This window comes from Lepidothrix coronata, unplaced genomic scaffold, assembly GCF_001604755.1.
Source record: "Lepidothrix coronata isolate B3197 unplaced genomic scaffold, Lepidothrix_coronata-1.0 Scaffold129, whole genome shotgun sequence".
NCBI classification, from domain to species: Eukaryota; Metazoa; Chordata; class Aves; order Passeriformes; family Pipridae; genus Lepidothrix; species Lepidothrix coronata.
Window position 1 is genome coordinate 1979386 of NW_016690309.1, and position 20817 is coordinate 2000202.

The window sequence follows — 20817 nt, forward strand, 5'->3', positions numbered from 1 at the left end:
CTTGCAATAAAAATTAATCTGTAATTAGATAAACTCACCAAGGATAGAAAACATACTTGCTGACACAAAAGCCCCCTACATGGACTATGCTCCTGGCTGAGAGTTTGAAGAGCACACTTGTCTTTTCCCCATCATTATTTGGTTAACCATACCCCCAGTAAAGTACATTATTTTGTCACAGGAATGATTCATTAGGAGAAAATTACACAAACTTTTTACCAAACTGAGCGTTACTTTTCTTCCTAACACAGCAATCCAAACATAGCTGATGCACACAAAATGGCCTGATGTGACAGCAATCAACAACAGTATTTTTAGGTAGGCTTAAAAACCTGCTTACCAAGGGGAGCCATATATTCTGAATCCCCTCACCGTCACTTCAGAGTCTTGAAGATAGATGCAGTTTGTTAGGAGAGACTGTACATTTTCATAGCTCTCTGGCTTCAGCTTAGAAACAGAGGGGAAATAGTAAAAGTCCTGCTTGATTAAGTCAGCCATGAATTCCTGGTCAAAGGTCAATTCATGATTTCCTGCTATCACAATCTTGTATTCATAGGGCAGGCTACCTAAAACAGCGAAAAACAAACAAGTTACTTGTTTTATGGAACACCTGATGGAAGAAAACAGACAGACAAACTGTTATTGATTCCTGTAATATTCTCACATACTTGAAACAATAGAGCACGTCCCTCCTCCACGTTATTGTAATTCCTGGTGATTCCAGGTAACTGACATTACTGCCTCTTCCATGGCACACTGTGATTTAGCACGCTTAGCATTAATGTGTTGAAATTACTTTCAACTCATCAACCTTAAAAACCAGTCTGCAGACTTCTGCTCTACTATTTACTTCTAGTTAATTGCCATTTGTGCTGCAAGTATCATTTACTGTGACAGTGATGATAACTCTTTGACAGAAATTAGGGTTCAAAGAAGATCAGCTTCGGAAAATCACGTCAGCTCCCTTCTCCCAGAGCTCAGGTCTTTGTCAGCTCGTGCTGAAGAGCTCTAACACCCTCACAGCTCGGGTCAGCCAGAGGGGGCTGCTGCCCTCTTTGCCCCGACATTAATATCAAGCCTTCAAGGAAGGCAGGGATTTGGTTCAGCTGTCAAAAACCCACATCCCACAGAGAAATCTCACAGTCTGCCTCTATCCCGTGTTTTTCCCCTGCTCCATTTTCTCAGTGACTTCCTCGGATCCGCGGACTATAATTTAAAGTGACTCATGTTCGAGAATATTTTACAACCCGTATTTAGTGAAAAACCTCAGCACAACCTCCTGAGGAAGGCAGGGATACATATGCCCACACACGTGGGTTCTTCCTGAGAGCAGCACCGAAACAGAAACTTTCCACCCGACTCTGCCTTTGGTTATTCCCTGGATTCTGCCCCTGGGAGTTGGCATCAGCTGCCTCAAAAAGCTCAACAGAAACCTTTAAGTACATCTGAGAGGAAACAAAGACAGAAACTATGTAAAGCTGCATTCACCAGCTTTGTTTGTGCACTGTGAACTTGAGGACAGTCAGAAGAGGAGACTGGGACCAGAAAAGAAGTATTTTATGGAAAATCAAACCCACCTTGCACAGCAGCAATCTCGTGGGGTTTTTTTAATTCTAAAAGTGTCTTGCTGATAACATAGAAATCTTTAGCAGTGGCAAAAGTTGATATGATAGGACTTCAGAATAAAATGCAACAGTGTGATTCAGAGTCAGGGAAACAGAAGACACAGTGTTGAACTCTGCCAGATGAAAAGATGAGGGTAATTCTTAAGTACAAGTTTCAGACACTTGTAACACCTGTATTAGGAAAACTGAGTGTACAGATTCCAGTCTTTCCTGTGGACCCAAGACATATGTGTCTTCAGAATACTTAACAGAAACTCTTTTCATGTATTTATTTAAATGTTGAAGATTCAATCATTTACCTGAAAGACTTTTCCTTTTTGCTTCTCAAACAGCCTTCTGCAGATGTGTCCTCCACCCCCACAAGTTTCCCAGGTGTGTGCACACATACACACACAAGTGAAAAATGCTGTTTACATGCTGCCATATGCATGGGCATCTACAGGCCTAAAAGAATTCTTGGGAAACAGGAAAAGAAAGAAACCCACAGTATTGCTAACAATTCCATTTCTGTTCTGTTTTGTAAGTCTTTTCCAGCTCATCTGATCCATCCATCTAGCAGCCAAGAACCTGTGTGAGCTGGTTATAGTTGTTGCTTCCACTAATGTATTTATGTCATGTTCCTGTCTGTGGGTGTTACTTAGGCAAATTAGCAAATTACTCTAAATGTACAGTTACATTTATTACAGTGGAGGCCAGAAGTGCTGCTGTAGTTACAGGTCTGTCAGCTTTTCAATTAACAACTGTGTTTTTTGATGAGTTTGCAGCTCAGTTAGCTGGTTTTTTTTTTCTTTCATTCCACGCCAGGCCGTGGTAAAACTAATTCCCTCTCTTTGTCTCCTCAACTCTTCCTCTTCACCCTTTAAATATTATTTAAATAAAAAAATTATTAAAAAAAAAGATATTTTGTTCAAACCTTTTTCCTTAGAAGACTTTAGAACATGCTTTGCTTTTCACTCCGAGTGCTGTTGAAGCACAAAGTCAGCCTTAGTATAAATCTTTGAAACCTTGTTCTTGGCTAGGCACTGCTCTCATGAACTGTTATGTGTAAAAGCAGCTGCAGATGAAGACCCTCAGTTATCATATTTCCCACCTTCCCTGCTTCCTGTGTGATCCACACTCACCAATGTTCACTCCAGAGTGCTGAACATCTCTTTGCAGTAAAGCAGTCCCCAGGGGGACCAACACCACAATCTAATCTGGTAGGTCAGCACAGTCCTGAGAAATGAATGTTCCAAGTGCCTTTCACAGGAGTAAGATCCACCAAACATCAGCACTATCTGATCAGCACCTACCTTAAAACTACCTTAAAGCAGCAACTCCTTCCTGCTTCTGACCTGCAGCTTCTTACTTTTCCTTTTCATGCTTTATTAATTTCTCTGTATTTTCTCATTCCATTATGTCCTTCCAACACAAATCCCTACCTTTCCATCCCCAGGCACAGACTACTGCACAATTTTTAGCCTTGGCTTGGTCCTTGGTTACAACCAAGACATGCCCAAGAGCACATGGCCTAATAGCTGCTGTATGGCAGCGTTTGTACACGAGTTCATAATTTAGAACAACCACTTCTCCATTTTTTTAACGCCAATCCTGATCTCAGATTATTCAAACACTTCCAGGTTGATCAGTTTATTCCCCCACCTGTGCTTAGGATGGAGTAGCTTCATCCAAGAAGACTCTGCAGTGTGTTTTTGTGGTTTTTGACCCCCTCTGGAGTGTGGGAGTCTTTCAGTGAAAAAAAAACTGCTGCAAACCGAGGCAAGTCCAGCGGAAAAGTGTCGGGATGGCTGGGGAATGTGGGATATGGGGAGAGACTGAGGTCTGAGTCTGCTCAGCCTGGAGAAGGTGGAGGGCAGACCCTGCTCTGTCTGCAACTGCCCGGGCTCAGGAGAAAGAGAAGGCCAAGCTCTTCTCAGAGGTGCAAAAATGGTGACAAACACAAGTGGGAACATGGTACAAGGAAAGAATGAGGATGGTGAAAGAGCAGAAGAAGTGCCCAGAGCAGCTGGGAGGTGTCCACCCTTGAAGACACTCAAAATTGAACTGGACAAGGTTCTGAGCAGCCTCCTCTCTTAACTAGCCCTGCTTTGAAGAGGAGGCTGGACTCAATTCCCCTCCATCCTGAGTGGTTCTAGATTATTTTTAATCTACACTGGAAAACAAACAAGAATTTTAAAGAGCCTGCAATGGTAAAAGAAATGAAAAACTCATTTTGTGTTGTGATTCTAATGGAACAAATCTGTGGCACTTTCCCAGGACTGGAGAGCACATTCCATTAAGTTTGGTGCAGGTTCCTCACACTCATTTAGCAGATGAGTAGGACTAAACACCCAACTGATAGCCAATTAACATTTGATGCCAGCATATGGCTTTGCTGGTGGGCAGGTAGCAAAACTTGCTAATACAGAAGCTCTGTGTAGACAATGACATTACAGAAAATTTATGGCTGTCACAGGAATTCTGCACACATATCCAGGACAAAACTAATTTCCCAGAAAAATTAAGGCAGCGAGCACGTAAGGAACAGATCTGCCCTTCAGGAGTGCCAAGAAACACTTCCAAGAACATATGCTATGGGAGTCAAAGATATGATTTCAAACAAAAAAAAAAAAAAAAAAAAAGGAAAAATTATTAATTTGGGGGGATGTTGCATTTTTTTTCCTGATCTCTTCTTTTGACCAGCCAAAACAAGATTAAGTGTTTTTACCCAAAGACCAGGGATCCTCCTGTTCTTGGCGCCTGAGAAGATTCTGCTAAAATATGCCTGTAGTCTGGACACAAACTACAACTAGAATTGGTTGGAAAAGTTTTACCTATACATTTTTCCGTATTAAAATTATTAAAATACCACTTGGATGGAATGGGATATATTTGGAAATTCATGTAGTGATTCTGACATTACCAAGGAAACAAAATGAAGCAAAATGTCAGTTTAAAATATTTTTGGGTGAATAAAAATTTCATTGCTAAGCAAAATTTCACTTTTTATTCTAGAGTAAGGGTTTGGTTGTTTGTTGGTTTTTTTTTTCCTCTCATAATGTTTAACTAGAAAGAAACTAAACTTATTTTCCTCCATAATCAACCTCTAGCCACTTCGTCCTATTTGGAATTTGGAATCAAAAGAAATGTTTATAAATTGAAATTCTGTCAGGAACACACTGGCTCAAATTCAGTGCTGGGTTTCAGAGGCTCCTTTTTCAGGCCACATCCAACTTTTACCTTCTGCCAATTTGGGCTGGGGCTCCAAGATACCATCATTCTTTCAGCCTCTATCTCAGCATGGGATCAGGGATTTTCCCCCTCCTTTTCCTTCTCTGCTACATGGTCCTTTATCTTTCCTGCCTCATTTTCCCCTCTCCTTCCCATTTTGTAATCTCCCTTTTCATGCAATAAAACACTGGACACACATCTTCCCCTTAATTTAGCAGTTTTAGCAAAAGATACCTTTTTCTTATGGGAAAAAAACCAACAACTTGTAGAAGTACAATGCTTTAGAAGACAATTCATCACACAAAAAATTCCTCCCTGAATTTCCTGCATCGATAGAATTCCTTATTATTTGAGGTTATTTTACTATCAAAAAGCCTGGGATATCATATTTAGCTCATAATTACCTTATATATAGCCAGATGGTATTATCATCTTACAAGCTTAACTACAAGCCCTCCTCAGAAAGTTTCTTAGCCTTCATTTGCTCAGTCTAAGAATCTGATAGGAGTTCTGGTAATATAACATGTATAAGAATATATATCTATATATATATTGTTTAGCTAGTAACATCTTTGTTTATTCCCTTCATTACCGTAGATTGCTAATTAAGAAAATCAACTGAACATCTAATTTTTGCGTGTTTATGCACCAATTACAAAATGATTGCGGCCATTTTTAACTCCTAAACTACAGTAGGTCCCTTTTATGGCGAACATAATTTTTTTTTCCAAAATAACTTGAAGCGCTGGGGAGCCATAACTTGAATAACAAGCTGCACAACGCAAAGGGCTCAACAACCTGCCTTTGTTTGCTGCTTCTCTGCGTCTGGGTTTGTTCAAAGCAGAATTCTGAGTGCTTGAAGGTTCATCCTGCTCTATCAGCAAGGCAGTAAACGGGAGATCAACGCTGCAAATAACTCAAGAGCAAACTCGTGGCGTCTACGCTCCTCTTGTACTGAGAGGTTCAGCATCTTTATCAACCAGCAAACCTCCTCTGCAGCTTGCAATTGTTATCAGCTTCCAACTCTGCTGAGATAAATGCAAACTTGTACAGGCAGATGTGTGCTTTGCTTCTCTCCTGGTACTGAGCAGAATTTTTAGTATTCATTAAAAGCACTGACAATCATGTAAGTGCCCACTTAATGCTTCTTCCCTCTCATTCCAACCTCTTAGAATGCAGCAGTGAGTGATATAGTGGAAAGGCTGCATTAACTGTCTCAGATTGCTTTTTAGCATCTTTTTGACAGTTCTGTGTTTCAACACTGGGGCTGATGTCTGGGAAATTCACATTAACATACTTTTTGTACGGTGTGTAATCTGGAATAATACCGTAAATGAACACTCCCCCCCAAGTCATCTGTAACCTGCTACCTCCAGCCTTTCTTGCACTGAAGAAGCCAGTAATTACACCAAACACTAAACCAGCAAACACACACAGTGCTGCTCTCATTTGGAAAACAGGATTTCTTAAAACAGACAAAGGCAAATCAAACTAAAAAATGCCTGGTAATACTCATACCTAGGCTCGTTGATACACCGTGTTTTATACACACCCACACAGCTGTAATGACTGGTCAAAGTCACTTCTAGGGGAAAAGTGGCTTCCTTTTGACCTGGCTTATTAAATTATCCTGTAATTGTGCAGAACCAACCCAATGCAAGCAGCAAACTAGGCCATTGGAGCAGTTGCAGCGAGTCAAGACAAAAGGTTGTGTAGGTCTGTACCTTCTGTCCCACAATGGACAGTAACAAACACCTCCAAAACTGCACAACTACAACTGAACCTTCCTTTGCCGTGTCCCCTTAGGTTGTGGCACTTAATACCTTGAAAACCACTAAGTCACAGTGTCCATTTCCAAAAGTTTTTTGTTTTATTTCCTTTTTACTTTCTGGGATAGTTACAGTCTCAAATAACATATTTTTCTGAGGACATAAATTTCCACCACAGCCTTTAAAATATTCTAGTTCTGATTACAACATCTATCTGGGGACCAGGAAAGCAAAGGAGACAGAGAACTGAGTTAAAAAGTAGCAATTAAAAAATGTTTTACACTTCCTACATGGATCCTTGTGCACACTGATAGAGATTCCTGTGCAGATCTTCAGATCCCATGAAGGTGCTCTCAGCATCTCCCAAGTTGTCACCTTGTGGAAGGGAAGACTACAAAGAGCTGTGTGTCATGTCACAGCACTAATAACAAGGTTTAATGTTTGTGTACAGTGCTCCACGAGAGATGTTCAAAGTGCTGCACTGAGAATAATTAATCCTCCAACAAATCCACATGGTAGGTGGATCAAGCATCATCTCCACAATTTTACAAGGGGAAGAACAATAAAGAGGCTGTCAAACCTGAAGATGACTAACTAGAATTTGGTTGCCTGTCTTCCTGCCTTCTTCAAATCTCTCTGCCAGAGAGTTTTGCCTGCCTTCTTCAAATCTCTCTGCCAGAGGCAGTGGCAGTTCACAGAATCACATTCCAGACCTTTCAGTTCCATATTTTTCTCTGCACTCCTTCCTGAAGCTACACTTACCTGCTAGTCTGGACTAACACTGGGGGTTTTACTCACTGGAGGGGTTAGACAGCTCAGTGTTTATGAAAGCAGAGGCTCAGAATCCTGAAGTTTGGCTACTTTCCACTCCGTTCATGGAAAGAAGCCACCTCAGGATTGGTACAAAGGGCAAGAAATCCCCCAAAAGCAAACCTGTGTTTGGAAGGAGGAAATGAAGGACAAATGCTTCAGCACCTACCACTTCTACAGCTTCTCACCACCAGGATGTGGAAAACAGTTGGTCTGGATCATCTTCCCGATACAGGGATGTAACTTAAAACATTCCTGAGACTCACAGCAGCCAACTTAATATTCTGAAGTTTTCAGGACAGAGTAACTCCCCAAAACTGGAGAAATACTGGAAGAGTGTGTTGCAGAGCACTTTTCTGTGCCCTACTGTACTGTCTGAGCCTTAGGTGGACAAATGGATCCAAGCCATCTTACATTGAAGAAATCCAATAAAACCCAACTTTTTCTTTTTTTTTTTTTTTCAGTATGCCCAGTCTTTTAAAAATGACATCTGTTCTAAATCCCTATACAGCTCAATGTTTTTCACTGCATTTCCAAAGCCATTCTTTTGTAAATAGATAATTAGTGCTTAAATACTTCTTTCAAGGGGTTTCTACATTAACATAAAAATAGTGTAATTACTGATGGTCAAAATGGCATGACTACAATTTGTAAATTTTAATTCCTTTTGCTGCTCTGAAGCTGATTTTTTTTCATCTTCAACATGATTTTAATCTGTTTTAAATGTGACTATTATTGAACCTAAAAATATAAAATACCTGTTAAGATAGGAAGAAAAATAACTACCATCATTTTGCAAAGCTGAGCAATAAAGCAGAAGTAAAGCTAAGCCTACTGACCCCAGGCTTTTCTGAAGATCTTTTATCAAGAACTTAAAAGCAGGGATGATGTTTATTGACCAAAACTAGCTGATTCTGTCTGCAGAATTTAATGCTAGAGGATTAGATCTAATACAATCCAATACTAGAAAGAGGTAATTTTAGTAGTGCTAGTTCCTCTCTTCACTCTAAAGTATTTTTTTAGTCTGAAATAAAAATATTATCCTTTGAGCTGAATCTGCTCAGGTCAATTCCTAAAGGGCATGTCAAATAATGTAATTTTTTTGTGTGTGTGTGTCTGTGTGTGTGTGTACAATAAGCACATAAAAACAACATTCTCAGGAAAATACTCTGAAGAGCTAATTATTGTTTTCCAGCACAACTCAAAGCCACCTTCTGTTTTTGTTTTTTTTTTTAATCCCAATTTAGCTTGAACTTGAATTTCAAACAGGAAGTCTGTCTTTGACACTGGAAAATCTCAAGCAAACACACTGAAATAATATATATTGTAAAATGTGTTAGTTTAAGTAATCTTTCCAATCCATGCACAGAAGAGACTTCTCAGAGAAAGAATGGAATTATGTGTTGCAACTTATACCACAGATCAGCTATTTCGTTAAATTTCCAGGAAAGTAACCCACAAGCTCCAAGTGAAAGTGGGTCCTGCAGCATCCACAACTTGGAAGTGATATTCCAGGCTGGAGCAAAGGGAATTACATGAGCAACTCAGCCAAGCAGGCAATTTCCAGTGCCAACAACACTGGAGATTGAAAAGCAGAGACAGTTTTGGAGTCATTCTTTGATGAGTGCACTAAGGCAGGACACGTGTTTTTGTGTTTGTCCTGCAACACATTTGATTTATGTGCAGGTAGGGAACAAATAACAAAAACTAAAATCATGAAAAAGCTGAGGAGAAAGAGAAGCTGCTGTGCATAGTGAGCCTGATGTATCTTATGATGTCATCTAGGAGAGATGCTCCAGCCCTCTGATCATTTTCTTGACCCTCCTCTGGACCAGTTTTAACAGGTCAATGCATTTAGAAACAATTCCCCCAAATCCTTTTTGGCTGTTCAAAGTGTTATCTGTTAAAATCTCCTGGGCATGCTGGAAAATCAGCATATGTTCAAAGTCATCCTTGTAATGTCATTAGCAAGTTTCCCTGGCTTCGTGGCCTTCTGTTCAGTCCTACCATAATACAGATTTTGTACTTCATTTTTTCCTGATTCTCCAAAACTGGATTTTCAAATTCAAAAATACAGTAAGAGAACAAACTAGATTAAAAAAAAAAAAGGAGGAAAATAGAAGTATGAAAAGAGGAGAAAGGTCAATTAAGAAAAAAAAAAGGAGGGAAATGACCGGGTTGGCAATGTTCATAGGCTTTGTAAACTGACTATTCGGCCCCTCTTCCCTTAATTTTCTAAGTTACCCTAAAAAAGTTTAGCAAAATAGAAATCTCACTTCATGATATTGCATGACTGGGCAATAAGAGGACAGATGAGACTGAACATAAATTTATGCAGAGTAATTCAAGTGCTGGAAAAAACACACCAACTGTAGATACAGTGATGGGTTCTGAGCAAGGTATTACCATACAGGAAAGAGTTGATAGAATTATATTAGGAAATTTTATGACAATGCCATCTCATTGTTCAGTCACACAGTTAGAAATGAAAACACAATAATCCACAACACCAGAAAGGAAAAGAGAACTAGGAAATCTCATTTGCCGGGGAATAAATCTGTGGTGTTCTGAGATCGTGTGCAGGTCTGGTCTCATCATTTCTAAAAGGATACAAAGAGGTACAAAGAGTGACATAGGTGATCAAAGGCATTTAAGGACTTCTGAACAGTCTTCAGCCTTAAAAATATCTTAAAGGCAGATATGGGACGAGCCTATAAATTCTTAAGCAGAACGAAGATGAAAATCACTTCCCTCTTCCAGTATTAGGAAATACCAAATGAAATGAGCAGGTGACAGGTTCAAAATAAGCACAGTCCTCCCCACCATCCCTGTCACATTGTGGAACTCTGTGTCTGCACTCAAAATTTGCACAGATCCAAAAGGCAATTTAAGAACTAAGAAATTAAACCCCTATGTATTTAATACAAAGTAATGCTGTGGCTGCAGGAGCCCTTGGAGTGCCTGCCAGAGACAGCTGAGAAAATAAGCATATCCAGTTATCACCAGCATTTCATCTCTTCCACAGAGTTAAACCTGGCCCTGGTAAAACCTCAAGACCCTCCCTGAGAAGGGGAGAGGGAGTTTAGCAGAAACAAAACATGAGAGGAAACAACTAATTACCAAAAAGAACGAATGGAAACGAAATCAAGCAGAGGGATTTAAGGGTCAGAAGAGCAAAAAATACGAAAGTGGGTGAGTGAAGGGCAGATAAAGCACCAGGACCATGAGTTGTGTCATCTGAGATGGTCCAGGCCTTCCTGTGTGCCCACATAGAGTCAGAAAAAAAGAGAGAACATATTTCAGGGGATGACTCAGCAAGCCAACGTGCCTCTATTAGCACAACACTTGAGCATGTGCTTGGTGTAACCATAAGGTCCATGGAAGTTAATGATGTTAATGTAAGATAAATTTTCCATCAGACAGGCACAGGAAGTTTTATGTAAAGCAGAAAGATAAAATCTGAACTCGCTGAAGGGCAAGTTGATCTGAAAAGATGAACCAGAGATAGACCAGAGTGGCACAGACCTAATAGGGCATGACAGAACAGAAAATTAAGAGGTAAGAATCAATGCTACACACAAAAACATGGAGCAAAAGCAGGAGAAGGGAATGTATCTCAGGCTTGAGAGGGAGATGAGATGAAGGGAAGCTGGACCATACAAGTATTCTGGTGTTTATCCCAAGTTGTAATCTAATGACAGCAGAAGACAGAGAACAAAATAAGTGGAAAGGGAGCCCTGTGCCATGGACATGAAAGAATGGACAGGAAAGTTTGGCAGCAGCAGCAAGAACGACAGTGGAGGTCAAAGTCAATGCCAGATCTGTCTCTTATTTTCTCTAGAAACGAGTAAAATATTAAGACAAGGAGGAAGGAGAAGGTTGGGTAGGCTGAGGGAGCTGCAAAGTAGTGGAAGGTACTGGAAGTAGCCCTCTAGAAAAACCTAAACTGTTGGGGACCACTCCCTTTCACAACAAAACGGACAGCCAGCAAAAACTTCTAAAATTCCTTCTTGAAAGGAACACTTTTAACCATTCTGCTGTTTACTACAGATTTTGTAAACACTCAAGATATTCAAGAGTTGATAAATTGTCCATTTAAAATGAACAAAAATTTATTAAAAATTAAATTAGATCTTCCCTTTTTTCTTTTTTCTTTTTTTTTTTAAATTGCCAAGAAGCTAAAAAAACCTTTAACTTGCTACATTTCTGTATCTCAAAGATGCTCCTGCAAATATTTAGCTCGAACCACCAAGATCACCTTTTCCCAAACTGCACGCTACCAGGAAATTGGAAGCAATTTCTGACTGAAAAGTCAGAAAATTAAGCCCTTTTTTTTGGGAATGAAAATGATGAAGAGACCATGCACAGAAACCGTGTGTAGCCCCCATCCTTGCCAGCAATATCCCCAAGCACTTCTCTTCCCACACCAGTAGATGAATAAAATGGATATTATTTAGAAGGATAACCATATGGTTTGTATAACTTGTACATGCTATTTTCAGGACATTATTATAAGACATGGTACAGACCTACACAACAGGGTCAAAACTTGCTTTCTGTTTTATAACCACCCTCCTCCTTTTGGGTGCAGAGACAAGAGGTGATGGCACTACATCAATATATCACTTCCACACACTGTTCCTACCTTAATACTCGCAGAATAATGCAATTATTCCGTGTGGGACACATTATTGGGTTGCTGAGCTCAAATAAATATTTATCAGCCCTGCTGATAATTATTTGCTAGTAAATATTTGTTTAAATTGTGAAGTCCTGACTTTTCTTTTTTTTTTTTTTTTTATATATTCCATTTCAGCCTACATGCATCTGTCTGCTTTGTGCCTTCCCAGGGCGGAATGCTGTAATATGTACCAAAAAAAAAAAAAAGAGACAGGGAAAAAAATGCAAATACATCCACAGAAAACTTGAAATCTGTTCCCCTTAAACTGTGTCCTTTCTCTCTCCAACTCCTTCATTCCCTCTCACCCTTTTTTTTTGTTAATGAAGTATCAGAAGCCACTTTTATTCTAAATTAAGGTACCTGCAGTGCTGCAGGAACAGCACCGAGCAGGGTTTTTATCTGGATACAGTGCCTGCTTTCCAATTTTCACTGTCATTTTTTTTTTAAAGCATACACAAAACATTGCAGAAGCACATGTAAATCACCACTCTCTTGCCCAGTGGAACAGAATTTCAGCTCCCAATGCCAAGGCTTGCCTACAGAAGGCATCTACATCTGGTCTGCTACATCCAAGGCAGCAACCACGGGCACACGGTTTGCTTTGTTTGGAATTCATCACTGTGGTGCAGCTGAGCCTCAGATTAAAAAAAAAACAGCACAACTATGAGCCTCCAGGGTTAAACAGACAAATGTTTTCAGTCACAACAACTTTTTTTTTTTTGGGGGGGGGGGGATGGGGAAGAAGGAAAGCCGTAACAATGTATGGAAGAGGTTTTATGTAAATCATTAAAGGCCTACTGACTTAAATTGTTGCTATCACCCAGAAGTTGCTTAATGTACACTTGGGAGTGTGAAGGCAGAACAGATGAATAGTCTCACAAATCCTATTTGCTCCGTTGGAAAAATGCAAAAATATTTGTGAAAAACAACGATTCCAGCTCGTTGCCATTCCAATTTAAAAGTCAAATTAATATTCATGATTTCTGAGAGCATGGTGGTTTTTACTGGGAGGCAGAAGGGGCAGATACAATCAGTAAACAAATGTGCTTTCAGATGCACACAGAAAGCAGTACCTACCTAGCCACTCGTTGAATTTTTTTACTTCACTAGGAAGTCCCAGCTCAGTAAAATCACCAGCATGTATTAACACATCTCCATATGGCATTTGGATGGGATCAGTTCTTGAGTGAGTATCAGAAATACAGACAAATCGTGTATATCCTGGAGGTTTGGGAGCGTCGTGGGGCACCGGATCAACCCTGCAGGAAAGGCATCGTAACAAGGTTAGGAAGTATTTACGTACTTTGTAGTGTCTGCTTCGCTATTCCAACGCTGTTTTTTCTACCTTTACAAAAGATTACACAGGCCTCTGAATCTGCCTGATGGAAGGATTTATTAAAACAAAGCTAACACTAACAGGAGGTGTAAAAATTCTTGATGTTCACAGCACAGCATTTTCGGTGTTTTTTGGTAGATAGATTAACTTCAAGAGATTAAGGAGAAGAGATTGGACTATGGCAGTAACTCTGACACAAATACTTACAAATAAATCAAAGGCATTGCCAGTTTCAAAGGAATAGCACTATCCCATTTCATTGTTTAAACATGATTACACGGTACACAGGGAAGAGATTTCTTTGAGATACATAAATACATTTAAATGTGTTTTTTCTAATTAGAACTTTTTTTCCCCCCCCTGCAAGTTACATAATTCCAGCAAATTTAATTAACACGTTTTGGAGATATGTTTGAGTGTGTTAATGCAGAACAACACGAGAACTCTCCCAACAGCTGTAAATGTACATTAAAGCCTCACTATTGTCAGGACAAATGTGGTGACTTTCTGGGCTTAATTATACTAAATGAAATGAAATGCTGCGAGGGGTGAGGCTGCATTGTTCAGAGCCCAAAATCAAGATTCAAAACTGAGGGAATGCAAAGATCTGACCCAGTTTGATGAGACTTACTCATGATTTAGGAGAGGAAAGCAGAGAACACCTTATTTTCAAATCAATCTTTTTAACCTCAATCCATATTTTGTTGGACTACATAGAAGCAAATGTATCCATATACAGCTATACTGTATCTGTTATCCCAGTTAGGGAACTCTGGTGGAATAAAATCCAAAAGCCAGAGGTGCAAGAGTTATATTTGTGCCACTAGAAACCAGAGAGATATACAGAGTTGTTGTGAACTATTTTACTTTTGCAACATTTATTTTGAAAGGACAAATAAAATTAGTTTTGTTCACTGTTGCTGTATATAACACACATTTCTATCCCTTGCTGGTTGTGCTTCAATTTAGGAGCTTACTTTTACATAAACAAACTCAGAAAAAAAAAAATAATATATTTTTGCTATTAATAGTACTACATCTGTTCCTAAGTAAATTTTTTAAAAGTATTTTATTTCTTAAAAGTCATAAGATAATAATCTTTAATCACTCCATCTTTTCCCTATGCCAAAGAATTCTGTGAAATTTAGAGGCGTTTTCGACAACCACACGGGATTGGTGAGAGAGTGAGGAATAAATCTAAAACATTCAAATCTTGTTAAATACAAAAAAAAAAAGCTCTTAGCATCTTCTACGCTGTAACTACAAAACTAGAGCATGAACAAATTCTTTTGCACCCATACCTTTATAGGAAGAAGGAATGCTGGGGTTTTTTTACAGCAATACTGGAGAAACAGCCTTTTAGTGCCAGCACCTTGTAGTTGTCTTTCTGAAGTTCCAGTTTTTGAACAGAAAAGTACTGAAATGTGAGGTGAGGAGCAAAACCAGCTGGGATCAAATCCCACCTAATGAATACCCAGATATGTAAGCAAGGACCTAGTGGGAACTGCAAAACTTGGCTGACAGAGAGTGTTTGGAATGTTTGGACCCTGAAAATACTTGTAGGGTTGAGGGAGTGTGTGTGCTGCAAGAGGACCACAGAGGCCAGGTGAAGAAAAAGAGTTTGATGGTAAAAATGCCTCTGTTTGGGAGAAGAACAGAAGAACAGAGCTGCCACAAGGGGTGGAGGGGGGAGGTAAGAGGGGTGCAAAGGAATACGGGTGGTGAATGGTGGGGTTTAGACTGGGGAGGCTTTGCCATAAGGTGTGAGCTGTGTGAAGGGTAATACATTCACTTCACACAATTCTGCCACAAAATGAACTGGGTAAAACCCACAGAATCACAGGATGTGCTGAGCTGGAAAGGACCCACAAGAATCACCAAGTCCATGCACAGGACCATCACCAAGAGTCAAAGGACGAGGAGCTGACCCTGCCTACCTTTGCAGCTGTTCAAGCTGAAAGGATTAAACACCAGCTCAGCAGACACAAATTATTGCTCTCCCTGCCCAAGACCTCCCCAAGTGAGTTACAGGTTGAATTAGTAAGCCAGCTCTAAATTATGCATATTACCCTGGCACTACATAAGGGTTGGTCCAGTCTAACACATGGACTGGTCTAAAATATTACTTTTTGACCTTTCATGGCAGAGCAGCCTTCAAAGCAGGTACTGCTTCTCCTTCAGAATCCTTTCAGAGCTCGGCCCAGCAGTAAGTTGGGTGTTAGGGAGTATCAGGCACCTCACATGAGAAGCTGAATGTTAAAAACAACAGACATGCCATGGAAATCCCATGTAGCACATAATGCATGTGCTTTTTTCCTATAGTTTGGATGGGCATGGGGAAGATGTGGACAGCAGAGGTTATGTGCAACTTTTAAATTCTGTGCAATAGGCCAGAGAATTTTCATGGGAAAACAACATCAATGCAAAAAAAAAAAAAAAGGCAAATAAATGAGATGCAGGTTTTTCATCTTGAAGTGATATGCACACACTGAGACCGTATATAGGTAAAAACATATGTCAAGTTTCACAAACACATCTAAGTTGTATTACTGGAAATAATTTCTGAAGGCTCAATCCCCATATTCTCGTGTAACATGTTCCCACAGCAGCTGTCACACCAACACCCAATGCACAGCTTGCAGCGTGAGCAGAGGAATACAGATCTGCTGATTATTTTTTGTGCAAATGCTTTTGTTTTTTCTTTAAATCAGCACGAAAACTTGCGAGAGAAATTGAAAAGCTGAGCTGAAAAATCTCAGAGCAAAAAAAACACTTCCAGAGGTTGGTTTGTACGCCGGATTTCAGTGGTTACACAAAGGGGCAAGACAAGGACTTTCCAGAAATGACTGATGGGCTTGAAAACACTGGTAGAATTTACCACCCTTCTCGTCAGTGGCAACCCAGCCATCTCATAAGCACAGGGATGCCAGATTGTGACAGGTCTAGAAAAGTCCTGAAGGAGCTAAAACGTGAAAGGAGAAATGTCAGACTTCACAGAGGACCAAGGAAGATCTGCAGGACTGAAGGCAGAAGAAAAGGAGGACCCCCGTGGTTAAAACAGTTTACTGTGGGCTCAGATGTTAACAGGTCTGTGTGAAATCTCTCTGTGGTTGCCTAAAACATCACTAATGTAGGTGTTTGGAACTATGCACAAAGCCTTCACCTCCCTGAAGTTAAGGACAAAACCTGAGTTCACGGAAACAGAGCTTTCACCCACGACAATCATGGGAATAAAAGGTGCTTTTGTTACCCTTTCTATGTCTCCTTCTCCCTTCTTTGTTACCATTCTATTCATTGGTAGGAGGCAAAAGCAATCCTGCTGGTATTCAAGAAACATTTACAATTTCTGTATGAGGAGGAAGAGTAGGTCAGATTGTGGTACATGTTCCAATTGATTTGGCCTGTTTTCCTATTTGCACAAGCTTCTCCAATAGTATTAATCATTCATGAGAGACTGCTAAACTCTTCTGAGGAACCATTTTCTAAGGACAGCTTATTTTCAACTATTTGCTCAGGTGCTGAATTTCTATCATGTAGTTGATTGTCCAAGCCCTCCAGTACCATAATTTCTTAGTGGTTAGAAGTTTAAACAGCATATTGTTGAGTACCAAGTGGATACAAATAAATAACTTGCTTACAGCCCAGTAAAAAACATTTGGCTTTTAAGACCAGGAAACAAATTTCTGAGTGCCCAGGAGCTGTCTGACTATTCACAGAAAACAGCTAAGCCTCATCAAATCAACCTGCATCTGGCATTTTCATTTGTAAAAGTATTTCTGAACCTATATTTGTTTGTTTGTACTTTTGCTACCATTTGCCAGCTCTATAAACTAAAGATGTTTGTATGTAGCTGTAATACAACTAACCAGTGCTAACATTCAACCCACTTTACTGTTTGCATTTCAGTGGGATCTAAAAAACCCCATCACAGACCATAATACACTGCCCACAAAAACTGAGTGTTTGCTCACCATCCTGATACACACGTTAGTCTTCTGATTCTTTTTACATAATCTAATTTATGCCAAATAACGTTCATAAGCATTCACTAAAGTGACACATAGCATTCAGTGCTTAGTTTTTTAGCTGCAGAAATCATAACCTAATTTGTAAATTATTAAATCATATTAAACACCAAAAATGTGAACAAGATGATTATTTGTTCAGTCTTCCTAAAGGAAAGAAGTTCCCTTTAAAAACCGAAAAAACAGCCTTCTGATCTAAAGATAAGGCTGCTTCTCTCTTTAATAAACACAGTAAAATGGTGCAGACATTTTTATTCCCTATAAAAATATTTTACAGTAGAATTTTATACTTAATTTATTTGTAATAGCTTTTACTGTTTTGCTCTTCCTTCTGGCTCTAAACTTTATGGCAGGTTTCATTTTGTAATTATAATTCTCCACTTTACGTTACAAGTAAATCATCTAGAGCAGTTAATTTCACTGATGTTGTCATTATATAAGAAGTCAGAAACAAACACAGTATTTTAATCACTCTTTAAGCACTTGGCATTTTCGGCACATCGGAATGAGAGTAAGTTGTCGGATGGGTGCCCACACTATTTTATTTATTGAGATGATTTTTCCCTTGTATGTAGCTGTAATATAACCAACCAAACAGTATGTGTTGGACAGACAGGGGCTGGGGTATTTCCAAGAGCTCTGTGCATCAATATGCAACTGCACAGAGCAAACAAACATTATTAAGATCGCAGAAAGTATCACCCTTGTAGCATCTCGTGTTTTATTGCCACTGCTCACCGTTCATTTCTCTTTTTAATACCTAAGCATAATGTATTACACTAGTGGAGCAATCTTTCTCCCCTCCTTTAACAAACTGCCTTGCAAATGGGCTGGTTTTGTATCGTTTCAGTAATTATTATTAGAAAGGCAGCAGTTCCTCGAATTCCTCCTGACTGGTCCAACACAGCAAGAACACCCAGGGAGGCCGGGCTGGAGCAGGGACAGAACTGTAATACTCACATCTGCACGTGTGGTGGCTGGAAACGTCCCTGGTTGATGTTGTAGAAGGTGAAAGCCTGCGTGGGGTTGGAGCTGTACTCGTCCACCTCGATGATGAGCCTGCTGTGCTGGTGCCTGCGGGCTGCCATGATGTGCGACTGGGCGAAGGCCATGCTTGCAGCGCGGGGCTCGGCCTCCTCAGGGGATCATGTCTGCTATCTCCCTACGTCCATGGGAGAGCACCAGGACATCTCACCCCAACAGCACAGCCCCCTCGGAAACACCTGAAAGCAGATGGGAGAGATGGAGAGTAACTGTTGGGCTGCCTGGGATTCGCTTTGTTTAACACGACGAAGGTGACGGGGAGACATGGAGGACAAAGACTCCTCCAAGGACTCATCACAGAGCTTTCCAACCCAGCAACTGGAGGAACATGCTTTAGTTGGGGAGCATGGATTGAAAGTAAACTTGCTAAAGAACTTGCTCAAATACTTTAAACATTTAATACAAACCTAAAAGACAAGATAGGCATTCAGAAAGGCGCATCGAGTGTTTCTCCAACACTACCACTGACTTCCTTATTTATTACACTGATGAATGTTTGTTCCCCATCCTCCCTCAAAAAAACCCCACAGAACCTGAAAGTGACTGTGCACAACAAAAGTGCAAGTTAATTAAACAAGAACCAGTTCAACCCTGAGATTAGCTCAGTGCTGATGCTGCCAAGGTGTGGGTTCAATCCCTGGGGGGGCCATTCACTGAAGACCTGGACTTTAAATCCCTTCCAACTCAGAATATCCTGTGATTTTGTGATTCTGTGAACCAAATCTTCCCAAAGTCTGCGACATTTATTGCAAGGAATCATTGCAAGTGGTTGTTCTTTACACCAAAAAAACCAGAATAAATGGCCTTCTCTGCACTTGCTCCTGGTTTTACAGTGTCACTGAGGGAACTCCTGGCACAAGTATGAAAGCCTCCCCCCTTCAAACACTTTTCAGTCAGCACTAGCCCAGCGTTCTGGGTGCACTGGAAAACAAAGTGATTCCAAGGCTAACACACAGTTAAATGTTACTAAATATTAAAAATGTAAAATCCATACAGGTTTTATGTTTGGGAATAAATTTTTCCCTGAGGGTTATGCGAGTCTAGAACAGCAGCACTGAAAATGGGTAGAGAAAGAGCCAAGTGAAACCAACTGGAATGCAAAGAGTATCCCCTAGAAACAGCAGAAAGTAATTTGAATGTGAATTTTACTTTTATTTCCCAGCTTTAATAAAAAATGGATTATAAGCTATAAAGGTGGGTATTTTTATAGTATAATTTTACATCCTTTTTAAAAGTTGTCTGACTTAAATATTTGCTTTCATGCAAGCAAGGGCTCTTTTCTTCTAGGGAATACAAGCAATCTGCTTCAGAAGATGTATTTCATAAAAAACCACGCTAGAATGCAGCAATTCACTTAATCTGTGCAGTTTCTGGAAAGCAGGACTGGAAGTATTTTCTGTGACCTTGCTGATGTGCCTCACTTCCATTCTGAGGGGACCACTGCCAAGAGTGATGGATGAGGGAGGCCTTCATAGTCACTCGAAGTTTTAAAGCTATTTACAGGTACTTAGGTCCAATTCAGTTTTAGCGGCAGTCAAGCACCTAAACATCTTTATAAAACTGGGCTTCGGTCCTCTGCTTAGCTACTAACAGAGGCTGAGTGCTCCAAGAAGTGGTGGCGAGTTTTTGTTTGGGGAAATCTTGTTCCCGGGGAGCTGAAATGAGAGATTCCACTTGGTTTTGTTACCGGCTGAATGGCTGTAAAATGATGACAACTTGCTGTCACTAACAAGCCGCAGGAAAACAGCCTGAGAATAAAGGAGCAGATTCCTTCATGCCCTCCCCTAGAATCGAGGGGTAAGGAAACGCTGGAATAACAACGGGGAAGATTCGGGATTTCAAACACAAGAAGCACCACAAAGGAATGTGCCAGAGAAGGGGGAGGGAAGGGAGGCACAATCCTGGTAAGAATACTCAAGTACAAATTGCTGCATTTAGGAAATAAGAAATTATGACAGCAGATGTGAAGAACCCTCCCCAAGGAGCTTCCTGTATTAAATGATGCACTCGCAAAGAAGTTCGAATAGGCAAGGTCAGAGATTTTAGGGGGGGCAAACTGTTCTAAGTGAACCTACTTCTGGTTTGAAGGAAACTATCAGAAACTGGTGACCTCTAGAAATATTCTCCAGTAAGATAAATAATTTATGATTCCACAGCTCTACATAAGGGGTTTGAACTACCTGCAAAACAGGAAGGGAAGGGAAGGGAAGGTTTGGGAAAGGAAGGTTTGGGAAGGGAAGGTTTGGGAAGGTTTGGGAAGGGAAGGCTTGGGAAGGGAAGGGAAGGCTTGGGAAGGGAAGGGAAGGCTTGGGAAGGG

General features: G+C 40.2%; 1 protein-coding gene across 4 annotated transcripts in view; it reads right to left on the bottom strand.

Moving 5' to 3' along the window:
* MPPED1 (metallophosphoesterase domain containing 1) overlaps window positions 1-20817 on the bottom strand; it is a 56523-nt gene that overhangs the window by 24674 nt on the left and 11032 nt on the right. For all 4 annotated transcript variants that reach the window (XM_017826683.1, XM_017826682.1, XM_017826684.1 and 1 more), the window contains exons 2-4: window positions 18417-18679; window positions 13173-13354; window positions 341-566 (exon numbers count right to left, since the gene is read on the bottom strand). In XM_017826683.1, the coding sequence (XP_017682172.1) occupies window positions 341-566; window positions 13173-13354; window positions 18417-18568 (560 nt within the window). In that variant the 5' untranslated portion in view covers window positions 18569-18679. The remainder of the gene's footprint in view (window positions 1-340; window positions 567-13172; window positions 13355-18416; window positions 18680-20817) is intronic.